The sequence below is a fragment of the Perognathus longimembris genome, chromosome 14 (assembly GCF_023159225.1).
Source record: "Perognathus longimembris pacificus isolate PPM17 chromosome 14, ASM2315922v1, whole genome shotgun sequence".
NCBI classification, from domain to species: domain Eukaryota; kingdom Metazoa; phylum Chordata; class Mammalia; order Rodentia; family Heteromyidae; genus Perognathus; species Perognathus longimembris.
The window spans coordinates 23570948-23587809 of record NC_063174.1 but is presented as its reverse complement, the minus strand read 5'-3'; the positions used below and the strand labels follow the sequence as shown (position 1 = coordinate 23587809).

Here is a 16862-nt window from a genome sequence, read left to right as displayed (position 1 = left end):
GAGCAATGAGAGACCATATGCACAAAGGGCAGCAAGGACTGGTGCAAGCCACCAGTAAGCACACCGGAGGCTCTTACTCATGCTCACAGAGAACCGTGGGGGGAGGGGTCCTTATTTTTTTTAATTGTTTTATTATTCCAAGAGATCAATTTTCATAGGGTCCTTATAGACATGCATGTTACTGATAATTATACATCAAAATCTCAAATGCTTGATGTCGTTCCTAATTATCACTCCTATACTGCATCTCATAGAGGTTAAGCTTGTAAAATAGAAGACTGGAAAAATCAACCACTGTTTCTTGGGTCGAATACGAAAATGGTGGCAATCATTGAGAAATCATTGAGAGACATATAAAAACACATTCTTTTTTTTTTTTTAACATATTATTGCTATTGAAGAAGGCAAAAGCCACAGGTCCAAAAAAAGAAAAAGAGAAAGTTGGGAAAGCCAATAGCCTACGCCTGCAATCCCAGCTACTCAGGAGGCTGAAGATCTCAGTTCAAAGCCAGCCTGAGGCAAGAAAGTTAGTGAAACTCTGTTATCTCTCATTAACTGCTCAAAAAAAAAAAAAGCCAGAGGTAGAGCTGTGGTTCAAGTGGTAAAACACCAGCATTGAGTTGTAAAAGCTCAGGGACAGTGCTCAGGGCCAGAGTTCAAGCCCCAGAACTGGCACACACACACACACACACACACACACACACACACACACACACACACACACACACACACGAAATAAAAAGTAATTGCTGAATCACAGAATATACAGAATATTCAAAATTCCAATCATTGCATGACGATGTGTCCACAGGCGGTATTCAATCATCTCAGTACCTGATTTGACCTCTAATAGTTGAGCTCTCCCTCATAATCCATCCCTATTCTTGCATTTTCTGAAGGATCCCAATTATTCTCCAAGCAGAAAGAGCAGGTACATTTGAACGGCTGACCTTCATCCCAGTTTACCAGAGTGGCCTGAAGTTCTTTCCGCTTCCTTTTACTAACCATCTCTATGGTGAATCTCAGGCGCCGCACTCTCCCTGAAGCTGGGGGTTCTGGGGATCCTGGCGAGTTGAAGCAGGTATTGGGTTCTGGTCTGTGGTGGGCGCCTACGTCTCCTTGTGCCGGGGGGCTAGGACTGGAACTTGGGGGAACTGGAACTTGAGGGGCTGGAACGTGGGGCCTCGGGTTCAGAGTCAGCCTTTGCAAGCCCCTCACCAAGGACTGTGAGGACTCGGGACGCACAGAGGGCTCCGGTCCACTTGGGGAAGGCCCCTCCTTGGGGCTTACGGGGTCCTCCGTGAACGCTCCTGAGGGTTCCATCGGCAGCTCCTTGGTGCCCAGAAGGGACTCCAAACACCAGCCCCGGAAAATTACACACCCCGGAAAAAGCCGACAAAAAATGACGCTCTACCGAAGGGAGAAAAAAAAAAAAAAAAAAAAAAAAAAACCTTTGATGGCCAAAGGCCCGAGAGGGAAAGACGGAAAGACAACTGAACCCTGAGGGGTCCTTATTGATGACAGAGGCATTAAGTGTAACTTGCTGGACTTTGGAGAGCCCCTAACCTAGCAAGCAATGGACTATAAATACAAGTCTCCACCCCACTATCATCCTGTGAAAATAACCATCCTTTTGGGCTTAAATAGCTAGATTGTGGTAAAACTAGAAAGTACCAAGAAGGGGACCAGAAAGAAATCACATATGGAAGACTCAGAGCTTGCTCTAAAGAATGCAGCCTTACACGCTCAGCGCCCTCGGTACCTGCCAACTTCCCGCTCTGTTCTTGCATTCATAAGCAGTTCCTAGGCAGTTACTCTGAGCCGGTCATCGATGAACAAACCAAGAGCCTGCGTGGTTTCCATTCTCATAAGGGACACAATGCTTTAGAAAAGATAAATGAGTGGCATGACTATGAAGAAAATAGAAGAGGCTGATGATATTTTTGGTCTTATCTTTTTTGGCACTGGGGATCAAACCCAGGATGTCTAGCACTTGCTAGACAGGTGCTTGGCCACTGAGCTACATCCCAGCCCCAACAGGGTGATTTTGTGATAGGAAGTAAGTGTGGGGAAAGGGCTGCTCAGTAGTGGAGATAAGCTCCAGGGGAAGAGAATAAACCTTTGAAGACATTCAGAAAGCAGATGTAACAAGGTCAAAAGGCCTGAGCAGGGCTGGGGATATGGCCTAGTGGCAAGAGTGCTTGCCTCGTATACATGAGGCCCTGGGTTCAATTCCCCAGCACCACATATACAGAAAATGGCCAGAAGTGGCTGTGGCTCAACTGGCAGAGTGCTAGCCTTGAGCAAAAAGAAGCCAGGGACAGTGCTCAGGCCCTGAGTTCAAGCCCCAGGACTGGCCAAAAAAAAAAAAAAAAAGGCCTGAGCAACGGAAACCTGTGGTGTTCCAGGGAAAAGGCCAGCATGGTTGAAGTCAGAAAACCAGTACGTGGGAAGGGGGAGAAGAATGGGAATGTGGAAACCAAGTGAAGAGGGGAACCCCCTTCTTTGAGTCCTTAGAAACATCAGGCTTTGACAAAGTAGTGGTCCTGGTGAGGGGAAAACCTAAGCGGTATAACAGGAGCCCAAAACAGCTGGGCGTAGGCAAAAGAAAGGAATGAGGAAAACCACTCAGTTTATGAGAAGTTCTGGAAAGAGAAAGCTTGAAGCTGGGAATAGTCACACCTAGAACCAGGAATTGTATTGCTTTGATTGCCTTGTTTACAGGAGTTTACTGAAATTGTATTGCTTTGATCACCTTGTTTATTGGAATTGTATCACTTTGATTGCTGGGAGCTACTAGAATTGTAATCACTAACAGTAACTCTGCTTCCTTGCTTTGCCTAACCTGCCAGACCACCTGCGTGTGGTAAAGGTGATGACTGTCTTTAAAAGTCCAGTCCCAATGAGCCCCAGGGCTGTTTGTCACCATTCCGATGACAGCAAGCAGACTAAATAGCTCGATAAAAGAAAAAAGAATAAAAGAAAAAGAAAACCAGTAAGTGTGGACTGGAATCTTTTGAGTTGTGCATGCATGGAAGAGATGATGAATGAGATAGCTCAGCAAATGTGTGTGTGTGTGTGTGTGTGTGTGTGTGTGTGTCTGTATGTGTCTGTATGACACAACCCATATATGTAGCTTTGATAAAGACAGCCAAAGAGTATTTTCAATGTTTTCATCTACCATTTCAAAATAATATCTTCTCATTGTGAAATTTCAACCCACACCCAAGGATTTCCATTCAAAGTTGAAATGCCCCCACAAAGCTACCTGAGACCTGAACATAAAACTCTTGATGACTTTTCTATGTATAAAAATAGGAAACATATTATAAATTTGCTCTATACTGGGGGGGGAGTGGTTGTTTTGGGATTTTCGTTGTTTTCTTTGTTTTGATTTTGGGTTCTTTTTGGTTTTTGCTATACTAGGGTTTGAACTCTAGATCACCTGCTTGTTAGGCTATACTACTTGAGTCATACCACTAGCCTTTTGTTTTTTTAGTTATTTTTCAGATAGGGTCTCATTTTTTGCCTGAGACCAACCTCAGATAAGGACCCTCTTACTTATGCCTTCTGTGTAGCTGGGATTACAGGTATGAGCCACCACACCCAGCTGAGTTATTGAAATGGGGCCCCACTAACTCCCCCCTCCCTCGCTCACTCCCCCCTCTCCCTTCAAACTAAGATCCTCTCAATCTCTGCCTCACAAGTAGGTAGATTACAGGCAGTGCTCCCAATTTATATCTTGATTTTTAACTTAATACTTTGTGGATGTTTTTGCCATGATTATACAAAAATTAGTCTTTGTTCTTTTAAATAGTTGAATAATATGAATTTTGTCATTTCAAAGTTGAACATGAAGTTGATTTATGCTCACTTTATTTTTTTTTAATGTTTTTTAATGTTAAGTGTGGGCCAAATGTGATGATATAGGCCTGTAATTCTAGCTATTTATCCCAGCTATCCTAGCTCAAAAACAAGCCAGGGTATATGGCTCATCTATAATAACTGTATGAGAATTTGAGATAAGAGGGTCTCAAGCCAGTCTAGGTAAAAATACAAGAACTTATCAAAAAAATAAATAAATAAACCAGAAGAAAGAAAGGGCTTGGTGGTATGGCTCAAGTGGTAGAGTGCTTGCCTACCAAGTACAAGACTCTGAATTCAATATTCAGTACCACAAAAGAAAAAAGAAGCCTGTAAATGTGTTATCCCCAATGTTTTCAAGTTTGCATACACTGAGCTTAATTTAATGAGGCACTGCTAATGATCTGGTGAAAGTTTCTAGTTGTAAAGTCAAATTCAGTAAGGAGGCATGAAAGCTTTTACAGTGTTCAGCCTTCCTTTGGATACTAGACTTCTTTTTATGATTTAAGGATAAGAAAAACATTGTCCCTTCTTATGATGAGGTAAAGCAATAAAAAGTAGAAAAATTGAGCAATTCCGGATAAATGTTTTCAAACTTTCAAGGTCTTTGGTCCCACCAGGAATAAGAACCATCAACATCTGCTGATTATCTGTGAACTGACAGGCCCATTGCACACGTTACTGCCTTTAATCACCACCATAATCCCAAGAAACCACTCTCATTGTCCCTAAAAGGTGGAATTTTTTTCTTAATGCTAATATCTTTCCCATTCAACTTTCCCCACTCTTAAATACTAAAAGGCTCAGAGGCCCAGCTTCCCTTCCTTCCTACGACTTCTTATATAATGGAGTTCTGGAGCTTATATCTAAATATCTGAGTTATATCTAGATTATCTCTAAAGTCAGTAAATACCTGAAGATCACAAAAGAGCATCTTCAACTAAATTAAAGAAAAATTGCTGACAGCCCTGTAACAGAACTGCTTGTAACTCTCCATTCAGACTTCAAAATTGGTCTGTCCATACCACCATGGATTCGCCTTTGAATGTCCAGGATGTCTTTCCACAAAACTGTGCATGCCTTAGAAGCATCTGCTTTCTTCTTTGAAGCTAATGCTGCCCCTCCCTTGGCTCACACCCAAGGAGGGGGCATCAGGGGGTCCTTGTCCTGGGGATCACAGATAGAACCAAGGGAAACTATTCCATGAGGCTGTTAGCGTGAGATGTTAGTGAGGTAACTATTCCACGGGGGAGTAGAGGAGCATTCTCTGACCCTCACCTGGCATATGGACATCAGCCAGTCTCCTTCTCTTGCCATCTTGAGCTCATCCTGGTATTGAAAGGCGGAGGCTGGGATGCCATCTTGTGCACTCTGGGCACAGTGACAATGATGGAGTCCTCACACTGAATTCCACAAGAGGCAGCAACAGCAAGGAGACACTGGCCCCCTGGAGCCTTAGAGCAGACCTGTCCCTTGAATCAATGCCCTCCTCCCCTCTCCACACCCACACCCACTCTGTGAGCTCAGCAAGATTCATCAAGTTGCTGTCACATGCGGATGCTGATTGCTTGCTAACCCAGATTTGAACAGCTATTAGAAATATCTAGACACGCCTATTCAACCGAGGTGCACGATATTTATCCTTTATGCCAGAATCCTTCAATAAAATTATAGGCTATAAAAGTTTTAGCCAGATGTCATCCACCTATAAATATGATACATATATACCTAAAAATTCCTTGGCCAAAACAAGAGTTGCTGAATAGATCTACCTACAATATTACCTTTCTATCTAAATACATTTGACTGTCTCTGAGGAGTTTTAGATTTCCAAATGCCATTTAGAATAGGCCTATTAAAAGTAAGTGATGGGTTGCTTTTAGTGTTTCTTAACTTCTTGGATACTCACAAATCTGTTGAGCCTTATAGTTTATGACCTAAAAACATAAAGTCTGCATTCAGAATTTATACCCCCCAAAATGCTGTTACTCTTGCAAATTAAATTTTAAAAGAAGAAAAAATCTGGGCACTGGTAGTTCACCCTGCAATCCTCAGGAGGCTGAGACTTGGAACACCATGGTTCAAAGTCAACCTGGGTGGAAATATCAAGACTCCATCTCCAATTATCTAGCAAAAGACTGGTCTGGAGGTGTGGCACACCAAATATCACAAGGCCCTGAGTTGAAGGCTTAATACGGTATAAAATAAATAATAAAAAAAGTTCCATAGCATCTATGATGTCCCCAACGCTAGAAATTTCATTTTGTTATTCAAGACACACACACACACACACACACACACACACACACACACACATTGAGTTTCTACTTTGTGCTTTCTACCTACATAGAGCAAGCTGACAGACAGAAGCAGACATGAGCTTCCTACCCTATCTTGTTTTCTCTAAACAGGTATACAAAGCATAGGCCCTGAATTAGAACAAGGCTTAGTCATTTGTACCCCATTATCACCATTCAAGGATTCAGACTACTTCAGGGAATGTGTTGAATCTGGGGTACAGTGGCACCTTTGGGAAGCATCTGTCTACCCCAGAATGTTTGCCAATCTGAGCTGTATGATTTTTAATTGTAAATCTGTCCTGTGTGTTATAGGATATTACCTCTATACCCAACTATGGTATGACTATAAGAACTCACATACTAGTGACAAAAAAAAACTCAAAAAATGACTCTAGGCATTGGCAAATGTCCCCCTTGAGAGCAAGATTTACCACTTCATAAATCATACATTTAAAATTGTCATGAAAAGGAACTAGAGGGCTGGTGTGGGGACATATAATGACACACTTCTGTGGTCCTAGGTACCTAAGAGGTGGAGATTAGAGGACCATGGTACAAAGGCTGGCCAGAAAAATGGGAGACTTTCTCTACAAACATACAAATGACAAAAGGATGGGGAGGCATGGCTCAAGTGGTAGACTTCTTGCTTAACTATCACAAAGTCTTTAGTTCAAACCTCAGTACTGTGGGAAAGGAAAAGAGACAGTGCTTGGGTCAAGGGTAATTCTTACAGATAGACTTAGTAGCCATAGCCATAGCAGTTGGGGAAATAAGTGCCTCAGCCCTGTACAGATACATGGGAAATACAACATGGCAGCTAAAACACAACTGGGACATACTGGAGCTCCTACCTCCCAACCCAGTGCATTCTTCTGGGGAAGGTTATTTAGTGTACAGAGTAAGTTCCAAAGCAAGAATGACTGATCTAGTCAGTGGTGATGGCTGAGGAAGAAAGAGCTAGAAGAAAGAGCCCAACGAAGCAGAATGATGAAGATCTATTAGCCAACTTCACTTCATCTGTTGCCTACTGTGATAGACTAAATTTGACATATGTTTAGCATTATTGAAAGAGAAACTGAAGTACTTAGGAGGAAGTTGCAAACTCTTAGAAAAGTAATTTAAAGCTCTGAACCACTTACTAAAAAATCAAAACAAAAAGACTCCTAATAACAAAACTCACTGTTCACATAGAAACTAATGTCACTATAGCAGTGCACAATCAACTACTCCTCCTAAGAATAATTTAAGAAACTTTCTAAATGCCATCAAATCTCATTAACACTTAAGTTCTAACTTAAATATACAGCAATTACTCAAATATCGTAGGCCACATGGCAGGTCCAATAAAAATAAGTTACAAATACTCTGAACTTAATAACTTAAACCTGATATGGTTAATGTAATATACACTGAGTGAGTATCTCAGCATCTTTTAGGTAAGTTAATAATTAAGAGGTTTCAATTTATAGTTTCAATTTCTGCTCAGAAGAGTGATGTCAGTGTTCTAGCAGTGGTGATGACATCCTATAATTTACATCCCATAATTCTATATAAATGTCCAAACTCTTGATGTACACAGTACTATGGATTGCACTAGGCTGAAGTCCTTTGTATAAAAGGGTCCATATTCTACATATAGATTTTCAGTGGAGCAGATTTATAATCACAGCTGGGTCCGACAAATGTTTTCTGACTTCTGAAAACAAATCACGAAAGCACTTTCCAGAAGTGAGCAAACTAACGGTGAAAGTAGGTGACACCAGTTCATGTTTCCCTTTGCCTATGACAAACTTCATGAAGCAGTAATTCCCAAGGCACATTGGTTTCGGGACCATACAGCTGACATACTCATCTTTCAAAGCCAGGCCATCTGTATGATAACTTCACTGAATATATATATATATGGCGAGCTGAGAGAATAGAAGTAAGCAGAATACAAAAGAAATAGAAAAATCCAAGTACAAGGTCTTATGTTGCCAAATCATCTCCAAATGATTGAAAAGTGTTCTTTCAATACAAGGGCCTGTAATTCTTCTAAGCCTTCTTTCACTTATTAATAAGGCAGCAATGTTGAAAGAAGTTCTTGCATGTAATTTCTTTGGGTCAAAATGGAAATATGCAGTGAAAGATTTCAACATACCATAGGAAGCTAAATAGCTGACCTTCTGCCCAGGGCCCCAAGCCTGGACTTCAACGGCATCTGGAAGCTACCCTTGTCAGGCAGAACCCTCGGACTGGTCAGAGCTGACAACTTCATCTCTCTATGGTCATTCCCTCTGGGCTTATTTGGTTTTATTTTTTGCTGGTACTAAGGTTTGAACTAAGGGCATGGGGCTCACCCGGCTTGCTTGCTTTTGTGGTGATGTACTAATTTAGCCATATCTACAGCTCAGCTCTGTGTGTGTGTGTGTGTGTGTGTGTGTGTGTGTGTGTGTGTGTGTGTGTGTGTGTGTGTACTAGTCGTGGGGCTTGAACTCAGGGCCTGGGCACAGTCTCTAAGCTGTTTTGCTCAAGGCTAATATTCTACTACTTGAGCCACAGCTCCACTTCTGGATTTGGGTGGTTAATTGGTGGTAAGAGTCTCACAATATTTCTGCCAGCCCAGCTTTGAGTTGGACTTCTTTCCTTGAAAATGGAGTCTGGTGCACTTTTCTGCTGAGACTAGCTTTGAATCCCCCAGGGTAACTATACCTGGAGGGGGTTGTTTTGTTCATGTATTTGTTTGTTTGAGGAAGGTGTACATACACACACACACGCATACAGGGCAGGTCAACACTGGTAATTGAACTCAGGTCCTGGGAACTATCCTTGAGCTTTTTTACTCAAGGCTCACATTCTAGCCACTGGAACCACAACACCATTCCAGCTTTTTTTGGTGATAAATTGGAGATAAGAGTCTCACAGACTCCCCTGCCTAGGCTGGTTTCAAACCCTGATCCTCATATCTCAGCCTCCTGAGTAACTAGGATTTTCGATGTGAGCTGCTGCCACCCATAACATTTTTAATGTGTTATCTCATCCAAGGACTCTGCTACTTATGGGAACTTTGAATACAAATTCAGTATCTCTGACTGCAACCATTACTGCAACCTTTCCTTTGAAACTAACTGCACCTTTCAAACTACTGTTTCTAAGTCCGAGTCAGTGTTAGCAGACATTGACAAAAATACAACAGATCCACAAGGAGACTGTGCTGTGTTCTCTCCTTTAATTAGACATTCCTCCAGACACTTCTTTTAATAGCCATAGCTAAGTTCTCCTGAGCGCTTAGCATGCATTCATTCTGTGGTTATGACAAAAGGCCACAGGTAGGCAGCTTATAAAGAAAAGAGATAAATTTGACTCACATACCTAGACACTAGGAAGTCAAGGGCCTGGGGTTGGTATGAGCCAGGGCATTTGTACTGCATTTGGACGTGACCAAAAGGTGAGGAGCACAGGAGAGCCAGGGAGAGAAATCAGGCTGAATTCTTCTTTAATATAAGAACCACTCCACTCCCTCCCCAGATAACCATGTGGTCCCTTCATACAGGTGCTATCCTTAATAGGTTATACCTACGCATAGGGAGTCCAGGTTTCCACACATGAATTTGGATTATATACTGAATTAAGAGATGGTCCCTTAGCCATGCATTGCCTTTTCAATCACAGACAGCAATGTTCTAGCCCTTGTTTTACAGATGAGGACACTAAGACATAGACTCCATCATCATTTGGCCAGAGTATGATAGAGACACATCTTGAGCCCAGGAAGTATGAGTGTAGCCCTTTGGTGCCTCTCCTCCTGGTTAGGAGGACGGGGGTGAACAGAATGTGGAAGTATTGGCTCTTAATCCCCCAGAGAGGGACACAAAACCTAGCTACATGGTTCTTCTTTACCAAGCAAATCTTGCCAAACACAGATTTCATACATTAGACCCAAAGGACACCTAGCCAATGAGATCGTCTACGAAGTTTGCATTAAAAAGAGCTAGACTGGGAGCCAGAGGAGCTGACTCTCCCCAAATTCCACAAGGGAATCCAGCACTATGAGAGTTTTCCCAGTTTGAATGACTTTTGTTTTTAAATAGGAATGTAAAACTAACTTCAGTTTGCTCTTTTGCCAGGCCAAAATTACTTCCTTTCTACAAACACTCTAAAAATATTGACTGTCTGCTCCATCACCAAGTTGGTGTTTGCTTTAGTTTATGGTGTTCCAAATTGAAGGAAGACTGAGAACAAAGTCAGAAAATCTGACTTTGACAAATCCTGGCCACTTTTGCTGAAAAGCTCCTTTTGATGTGCTTGGCCTTGATGCTTCTAGCCACAGAGGTGACAACACTGGGCGACACAGACAGGCCCCTACCATGGCCATGAGGAACACAGCACAGGGGGCTGGGAATATGGCCTAGTGGCAAGAGTGCTTGCCTCATATACATGAAGCCCTGGGTTCAATTCCCCAGCACCACATATACAGAAAATGGCCAGGAGTGGCGCTGTGGCTCAAGTGGCAGAGTGCTAGCCTTGAGCAAAAAGAAGCCAGGGACAGTGCTCAGGCCCTGAGTCCAAGGCCCAGGACTGGCAAAAAAAAAAAAAAAAAAAAAAAGAACACAGCACAGGCTTAGCAGTCAGCCTCATATTTGGCTCCTGACCCCACCACTTTCTAAGACAGAGAGAGAGAGAGAGAGAGAGTGTGTGTGTGTGTGTGTGTGTGTGTGTGTTGTGCCATTGAAGCTGTTATTTCACATACCTAGGTCTCCATTTTCTCGTTTTTAAAATAGGGAAAATTATAGTGCTAACCTCCAGGAGGTTATCACAATTAAATAAGTTGTACATTCAGGGCTTTTAATGCGGCTCCCAGAACACAGCTCTCGAAAACATTGCTGTGCCAGGCACATGCCTGTCATTCTAGCTGCTCAGGAAACTGAGATCTGGAGGATCATAGTTCTAAGCTAGCCTAGAAAGAAAAATTCACAAGACTCCATCTCAAATTAGCCAGCCAAAAAGCTAGACTGGAAGCATGATTCAGATGGTAGAGTCCCAGCTGAGTTCAAACCCCCCAAACTGACAAAAACAAATGCACAAAACACTTGCTGTTATTTTTCATCAACATTGTTGTCATCATCACATGACTTTCCAAAAACATTTTATTAAATAAACAGATGAGCAGGAAGGTGCTCTAAAATTATAAAAGTCTATGGGAATAAAAGTCACTATTTTGCTCATTGAGTTTCATCCTCAATTTTTACCACTCAATACTATTCTGTTTTTGTTAGGAATTTTTAAGTATTCAAACATCCATTTTATATCCCTTTTCCAAAGGAAGAAAAAGCTACTCTTGTTTCAATTCACTGAAGTTTCTAAATTTTGTCTTTTATCTAGCTATAGAAAAGTATTTACAACTTACCTCTTTTGCAAGAAAATTTTCTGTTGGTAAGGAAACTGAAACTTTAATACTTTCGATGGTACAAGGCAGTCTTCCTTGTTCGCTAGACTAGGCCTAGATGGCTATAAGAGGAAAACCCATAAATCTCAGTGTCCAAACACTATTGTTATTATTACTATTTCAGGTATAAAACAAAACAGGTAAAGTGGAAGCATGGCTTAACTGGTAGGAAAGCTGCCTAGAAAACATAAGGCCATGTGTTCAAATCTCAGTACTGAAAAATAAGAAGCTGTGGTTCACAGCTATAATCCTAACTATTTAGGCTATAAGGATCAGGGTTTGAGGCTAACTGGACAAGAAAGTTCTCAAGACCCCATTTAATCCAATAGCCAAACACAATGGCCTATACCAGCCATCCCAAAATATACTGGAGGCTCAGATTGATAGGTACTGCAGTTCTAAGCCAGAACAGGAAAAAAAATGTTTGCATGACTCCATCTTAATGGATGAAGTGAGGCATAATACCACACACCTGGGGCTGGGAATATGGCCTAGTGGTAAAGTGCTCGCCTTGTATACATGAAGCCCTGGGTTCAATTCCTCAGCACCACATATATAGAAAAAAGCCAGAAGTGGTGCTGTGGCTCAAGAGGTAGAGTGCTAGCCTTGAGCAAAAAGAAGCCAGGGACAGTGCTCAGGCCCTGAGTTCAAGCCCCAGGACTGGCAACAAAAACAAAACCAACATAATACCACACGCCTGTCATCACAGCAGTTTCAGAAGGCCACGAATAGTTGGACTGCAATCTATGCATGGAATCCTGGACACAAAATGAGACCCTATCTCAAAATAACCAATGCAGATAAAGGGCTGGAGGTAGGATTGGGTGGGAGAGAACCTGCCTAGCAAGAGCAAAGAGCTGAAGCTAAACTCCCTACTGCCAAAAGCAGACCCAAGATGTATAGTCTATGTGGAATGAGAGAGATTACAGAGAAGTCTCTGCTAGACAGTCTTCCAAGGACATGAACTTCAGAAGCTCCTCTATCTTCCAAAGTAACCCTTGGCACTGAGATCCAAATGTCAGACAGGGAGAGAAAGGATGGTGAAATCACACAGGCTTTTCAACCACATCCACTCAAAAGTGACACTGGAGTTCCATCAGACAGTTGGTCCAGCCAGATGCAAGTTATACATTATCTAGACAATGCCTCTGAACAGCCACTCCAGGCAACCATGAGTAGCTAGTCACCCTCACCTGATCCTTCTAACAATACCTATGGTAGTCTTCCTTCAAATCACCTTTCCACCTAAATAACCAGGAAAGTTGGCAAACAACCTCAGATGTAAACAATTCTAGATCGAACTTGCTTACCTCATTTTCTTCTTGTGAGAATCAATAGAGAAAACTTGACCAGGGTCTGGGAATATGGCCTAGTGGCAAGAGTGCTTGCCTCCTACACATGAAGCTCTCGGTTTGATTCCCCAGCACCACAAATATGGAAAGTGGCCAGAAGGGGCGCTGTGGCTCAGGTGGCAGAGTGCTAGCCTTGAGGGGGAAGAAGCCAGGGACAGTGCTCAGGCCCTGAGTCCAAGGCCCAGGACTGGCCAAAAAAAAAAAAAGAGAGAGAGAAAACTTGACCATTAGTTATTACTCAACATGTCCGCTCATTAAAAGCCTAATCTGCCTCCAAAAAGTATGTTAAACATGGTAACAGAAGTGTGATAATGCTTGATACCAAATAGTTACTACCACTTTTCACAAATGAAAAATACAAAGTGGCACAATCTTGTACGGAAGGAAGAGTAAGAACCCGCATCCCATGACCCTCTGAGACCACAACATTGTTTCAATTCCAGCGCTGCCCTCCCACTCCCACCCTCTGACCAACTAAATGTGGCCATGCCCTGTGGACCAGATCATACTCAGTCCCTTTTTTACAGATGACCTGAACAGCCAGACACAAAGAAGCATCTAGCACGGATTATCAACTCCAATTAATACCGCTGTGGATTTTACTGGCTTAAACTAAAATGCAGAGGTTTTCAAATAATCTTTAACTTTTATAAGAGATTTTGGCCTTTGCGCTCTGCCTCTTAAGCTTCTCCAAGGGCAAGTCAGTTGATTCTTTTTCTTTATGGCTTACGCTAGGACACTGTGGGCCCACCTTTGGGGGCACGTATCACTACTTGTCTCTCTACTGAGGTGATTGTCATTTCTTTCCAAACATTCTGCATAAAAAATCTGCTCCAAGAAAATTACATTTCCTCTCTCCTATTAAAACATCTTTTTAATCCAATATTTCTTTCATCATCTTCAAAATGATTCAACTGTTAAAACCTTTTAAAGGAAAATATAAGAGGAGAAAAAGAACCAGGGCAAAGTGGCCTATACCTGTAGTCCCATAACTCAGTTAGGCCCAGGCAGGAGGACCATAAGTTCCAGGGCAGCATGGACTACAAAGAGAGATGCCCATCCCCCTTCAAAAAGAAAAGAGCAAGCAAGCAAGTGAGAGAGAAGGGGGGGGGAGGGAGGAGAAGGAGGAGGGGGGAGGGAAGAGGAGGAGGAGGAGGAGGAGGAGGAGGAGGAGGAGGAGGAGGAGGAGGAGGAGGAGGAGGAGGAGGAAGAAAAGAGAAGGAAGGAGAAAAAGAGAGGGAAAGGGAAAAGGAAAGGGAAGGGAAGGAAGGAAAGGAGAGAAGGGGAAGAAAGGGAAGAAAAGAAAAGAGAAAGGAGGAAAAGAGTTATTTTGCCTTAAGAGAATTGCCCTCTCCATGCCCCACCTCTGGTGTAGGGCTTAACCATCTTTATGGAGACAGTGGAGAGCTTCTGATACACACATTACCCTCTGTTCAATGATTGTAGGCACAAGTATCTCCAATCCTTAGTCCCTGCACTTTTGATACTAGCTTTGGTTGGCATGGCCCAGAGCCTCTCCTCTCAGCAGGGACAGTGACTGGTGATTGCTACTGAGATCCCCAGAGGCCCCCTCTCAGTTTTGTCTGGTGCTGTGGCTTTGCTGAGTTGTGTGGCTGCAACCCTACCATGGAAGGCACCGGTTCCATTCACCTACAAAGTCCTGTCTTCCTGCATCCACTCATCGTAATGGCAAAGTCACAGCAAGCTCCTTCAGCAACTCTCCACAGGCCTCATGAGAAAACAGGAGGACATCTGGCCTCCTGCCTTTACTCCACCAAGTGAGGCATACTTGTTCTATGGATACATAGGCGAGCCCTGAAACACAGCCTCTTCTTAAGTTATGGGCAGAAAGCCAAGCTGAGATGGCCTCTGCACCTAGCTATTCCCCAACAGTCTGATGTCTCTGGTTCCTTTCCAATATCCAATATCCAATATCCCACTCCTCCCCAGACATTCTCCCAGGTACATGGGCTTCTACAGGTCTACAGCATTATACCTCCTCCCTATTTTCTATTTATTATATATACTCACTTTCAGTAATAAATTCCAAGATGGTATTTCAAAACAAATCAACGTAAAGGCTGAAGTAGTAGCTTAATAAAATTAATTTAAGAAAAATACTTACCAACTATCTCCTATAAACTTTGACACAGTACACAAACCACGCTCTCCATATTTTAAGGTATATAAATTTCATATGTATTAATATCTATACAGAATCCTTGCTGCTCTGTCCAGTGAGAAGGTCTAGGAACAATGACATCACAACACTAATAAGCACATCTAACATGCAAACCTACATGTTTTAAAACACCATCATCCATAGCTAGGAAGTAGGTTTTCTTGTGTAAAATGGCTGATTGCAGATATGGGACAGAGAAGTTATGAAGTGAGCCATCTCCATATGCCAGAAAAATAAAAATGCCTCAGAAATGGCATAGGAATCTGTCCAAAGAACATAAGGACTGGCTTGAGGGAGTTTGCTCTAGTCAAATATAGAACAATTTGAGCATCCAAAGTCATACATATTCATGTGTATGTGTGTGTGTGTGTGTGTAATTATCTCTCATGAAGTAAAACAGAATTCCCTCAGATCCTGTTGATACAAATAAATAAGATAAACAAAGAAAGGAACGCACGTCCAGACAACAGAACAAATGTAGGTGAATGATGTGATCCGATAATCACCGCTTGGCAACCACCAGAATGGTAATTGGTTACAGAGAGAGCTCTGCCACCAATGGAGGCCAGGTCTTAGTTTTCTTAGGGACAGTATACATTTTGCAATATTGACTAACTGCATAAAATCTTTAAACACAACACAGGGAAAATGCTAACTTGTTTGGGTGGGCAAAACAATGTTTCCACGGCCCTCCCACCAAGAATGTATAACCTGAGTCTGGCCATATAGACGGGTGGAAGCAACTTGGATGGGCATGTGTCATACAAGGCCTAATTAAGACAGGAACTATTCTAATGAGACATGAATGCCAAATTCAGTGTGTGGTCCTAAATAAAATCTAGATAGAAAAGAACAAAAAATAGAGAGACTGTTGGTTAGGATTGTTTGCAACTCTGGATTGTCCTCAATTTGGGTGTAAATACTGGGTTGTTGCCTCTAAAGTCCACATTGGAATTTGATTGCCATTGTGGCTGTGTTTGTTCAGAGGTGGAACTCTTAAGGAATGATAAGATAATCAAGAGGGATCAATGCCTGTCTCATGAGAAAGCATTCGTTACCAGGAGAATCACTGTCATAATGTGTGGCTGGCCTTGTGTTTTACCTCTTAAACTCGGTCCCCACTTGCCCTTCCAGGTTACTTCCATGCTATGATGAAGCACCAGATCCTTGCTTGTTGCAGTCCTGAACTTCCCAGTCTCCAGAGACCAAGACGGATGCGGTCTGTGGATGGGATAGCCACCTTGCACCAGTCAACTTCCTAGTTGTGAGGATTGTATGGGAGGAGAGATTCTTATTTGGGACAGGCTTAGGAGTGACAGGCCATTCTGTTTATCTTGCAAGCTATGTCCTTTGCCATGCAGAAGCTCTGCAGTTTGATGCAGTCCCATCTGTCCAACCTTTCTTTGATTTGTTGCATTTCTGGGCCTTTGTTAAGGAATTTTCTTCCTGTGCCAAGGAGCCCAAGTGTTTCTCCTACTCCTTCTTGTAGTGTTTTCAAGGTGTCTGATTTTACTCCCAGGTCTTTTGTCCATTTGGAATTGATTTTGGTGCAGTTTGATATATACGGATATAGTTTTAGTTTGTTACAGGTGTTGATCCAGTTTTGTCAGCACCATTTGTTGAAGAGGCTATCTTTCTTCCATTTTATCTTTTTAGCTCCTTTGCCAAAGATTCGGTAGCCATATGTCCGCAGGTTCATTTCTGGGTCTTCAGTTCTATTCCATTGATCCTCAGGCCTG

General features: G+C 42.4%; 1 protein-coding gene across 1 annotated transcript; it reads right to left on the bottom strand.

The window, feature by feature from the left end:
• Nucleotides 1-846: 846 nt before the first annotated feature.
• Dppa3 (developmental pluripotency associated 3) lies at nucleotides 847-1323 on the bottom strand. Its single transcript, XM_048361990.1, has one exon. It carries the CDS (start codon nucleotides 1321-1323, stop codon nucleotides 847-849), a length of 477 nt encoding a protein of 158 aa, XP_048217947.1.
• Nucleotides 1324-16862: the final 15539 nt, after the last annotated feature.

What these genes read in the sequence shown, in the direction of transcription:
- Dppa3 (XM_048361990.1), bottom strand. Translation starts at nt 1,323, where the DNA reads ATGGAACCCTCAGGAGCGTTCACGGAGGACCCCGTAAGCCCCAAGGAG.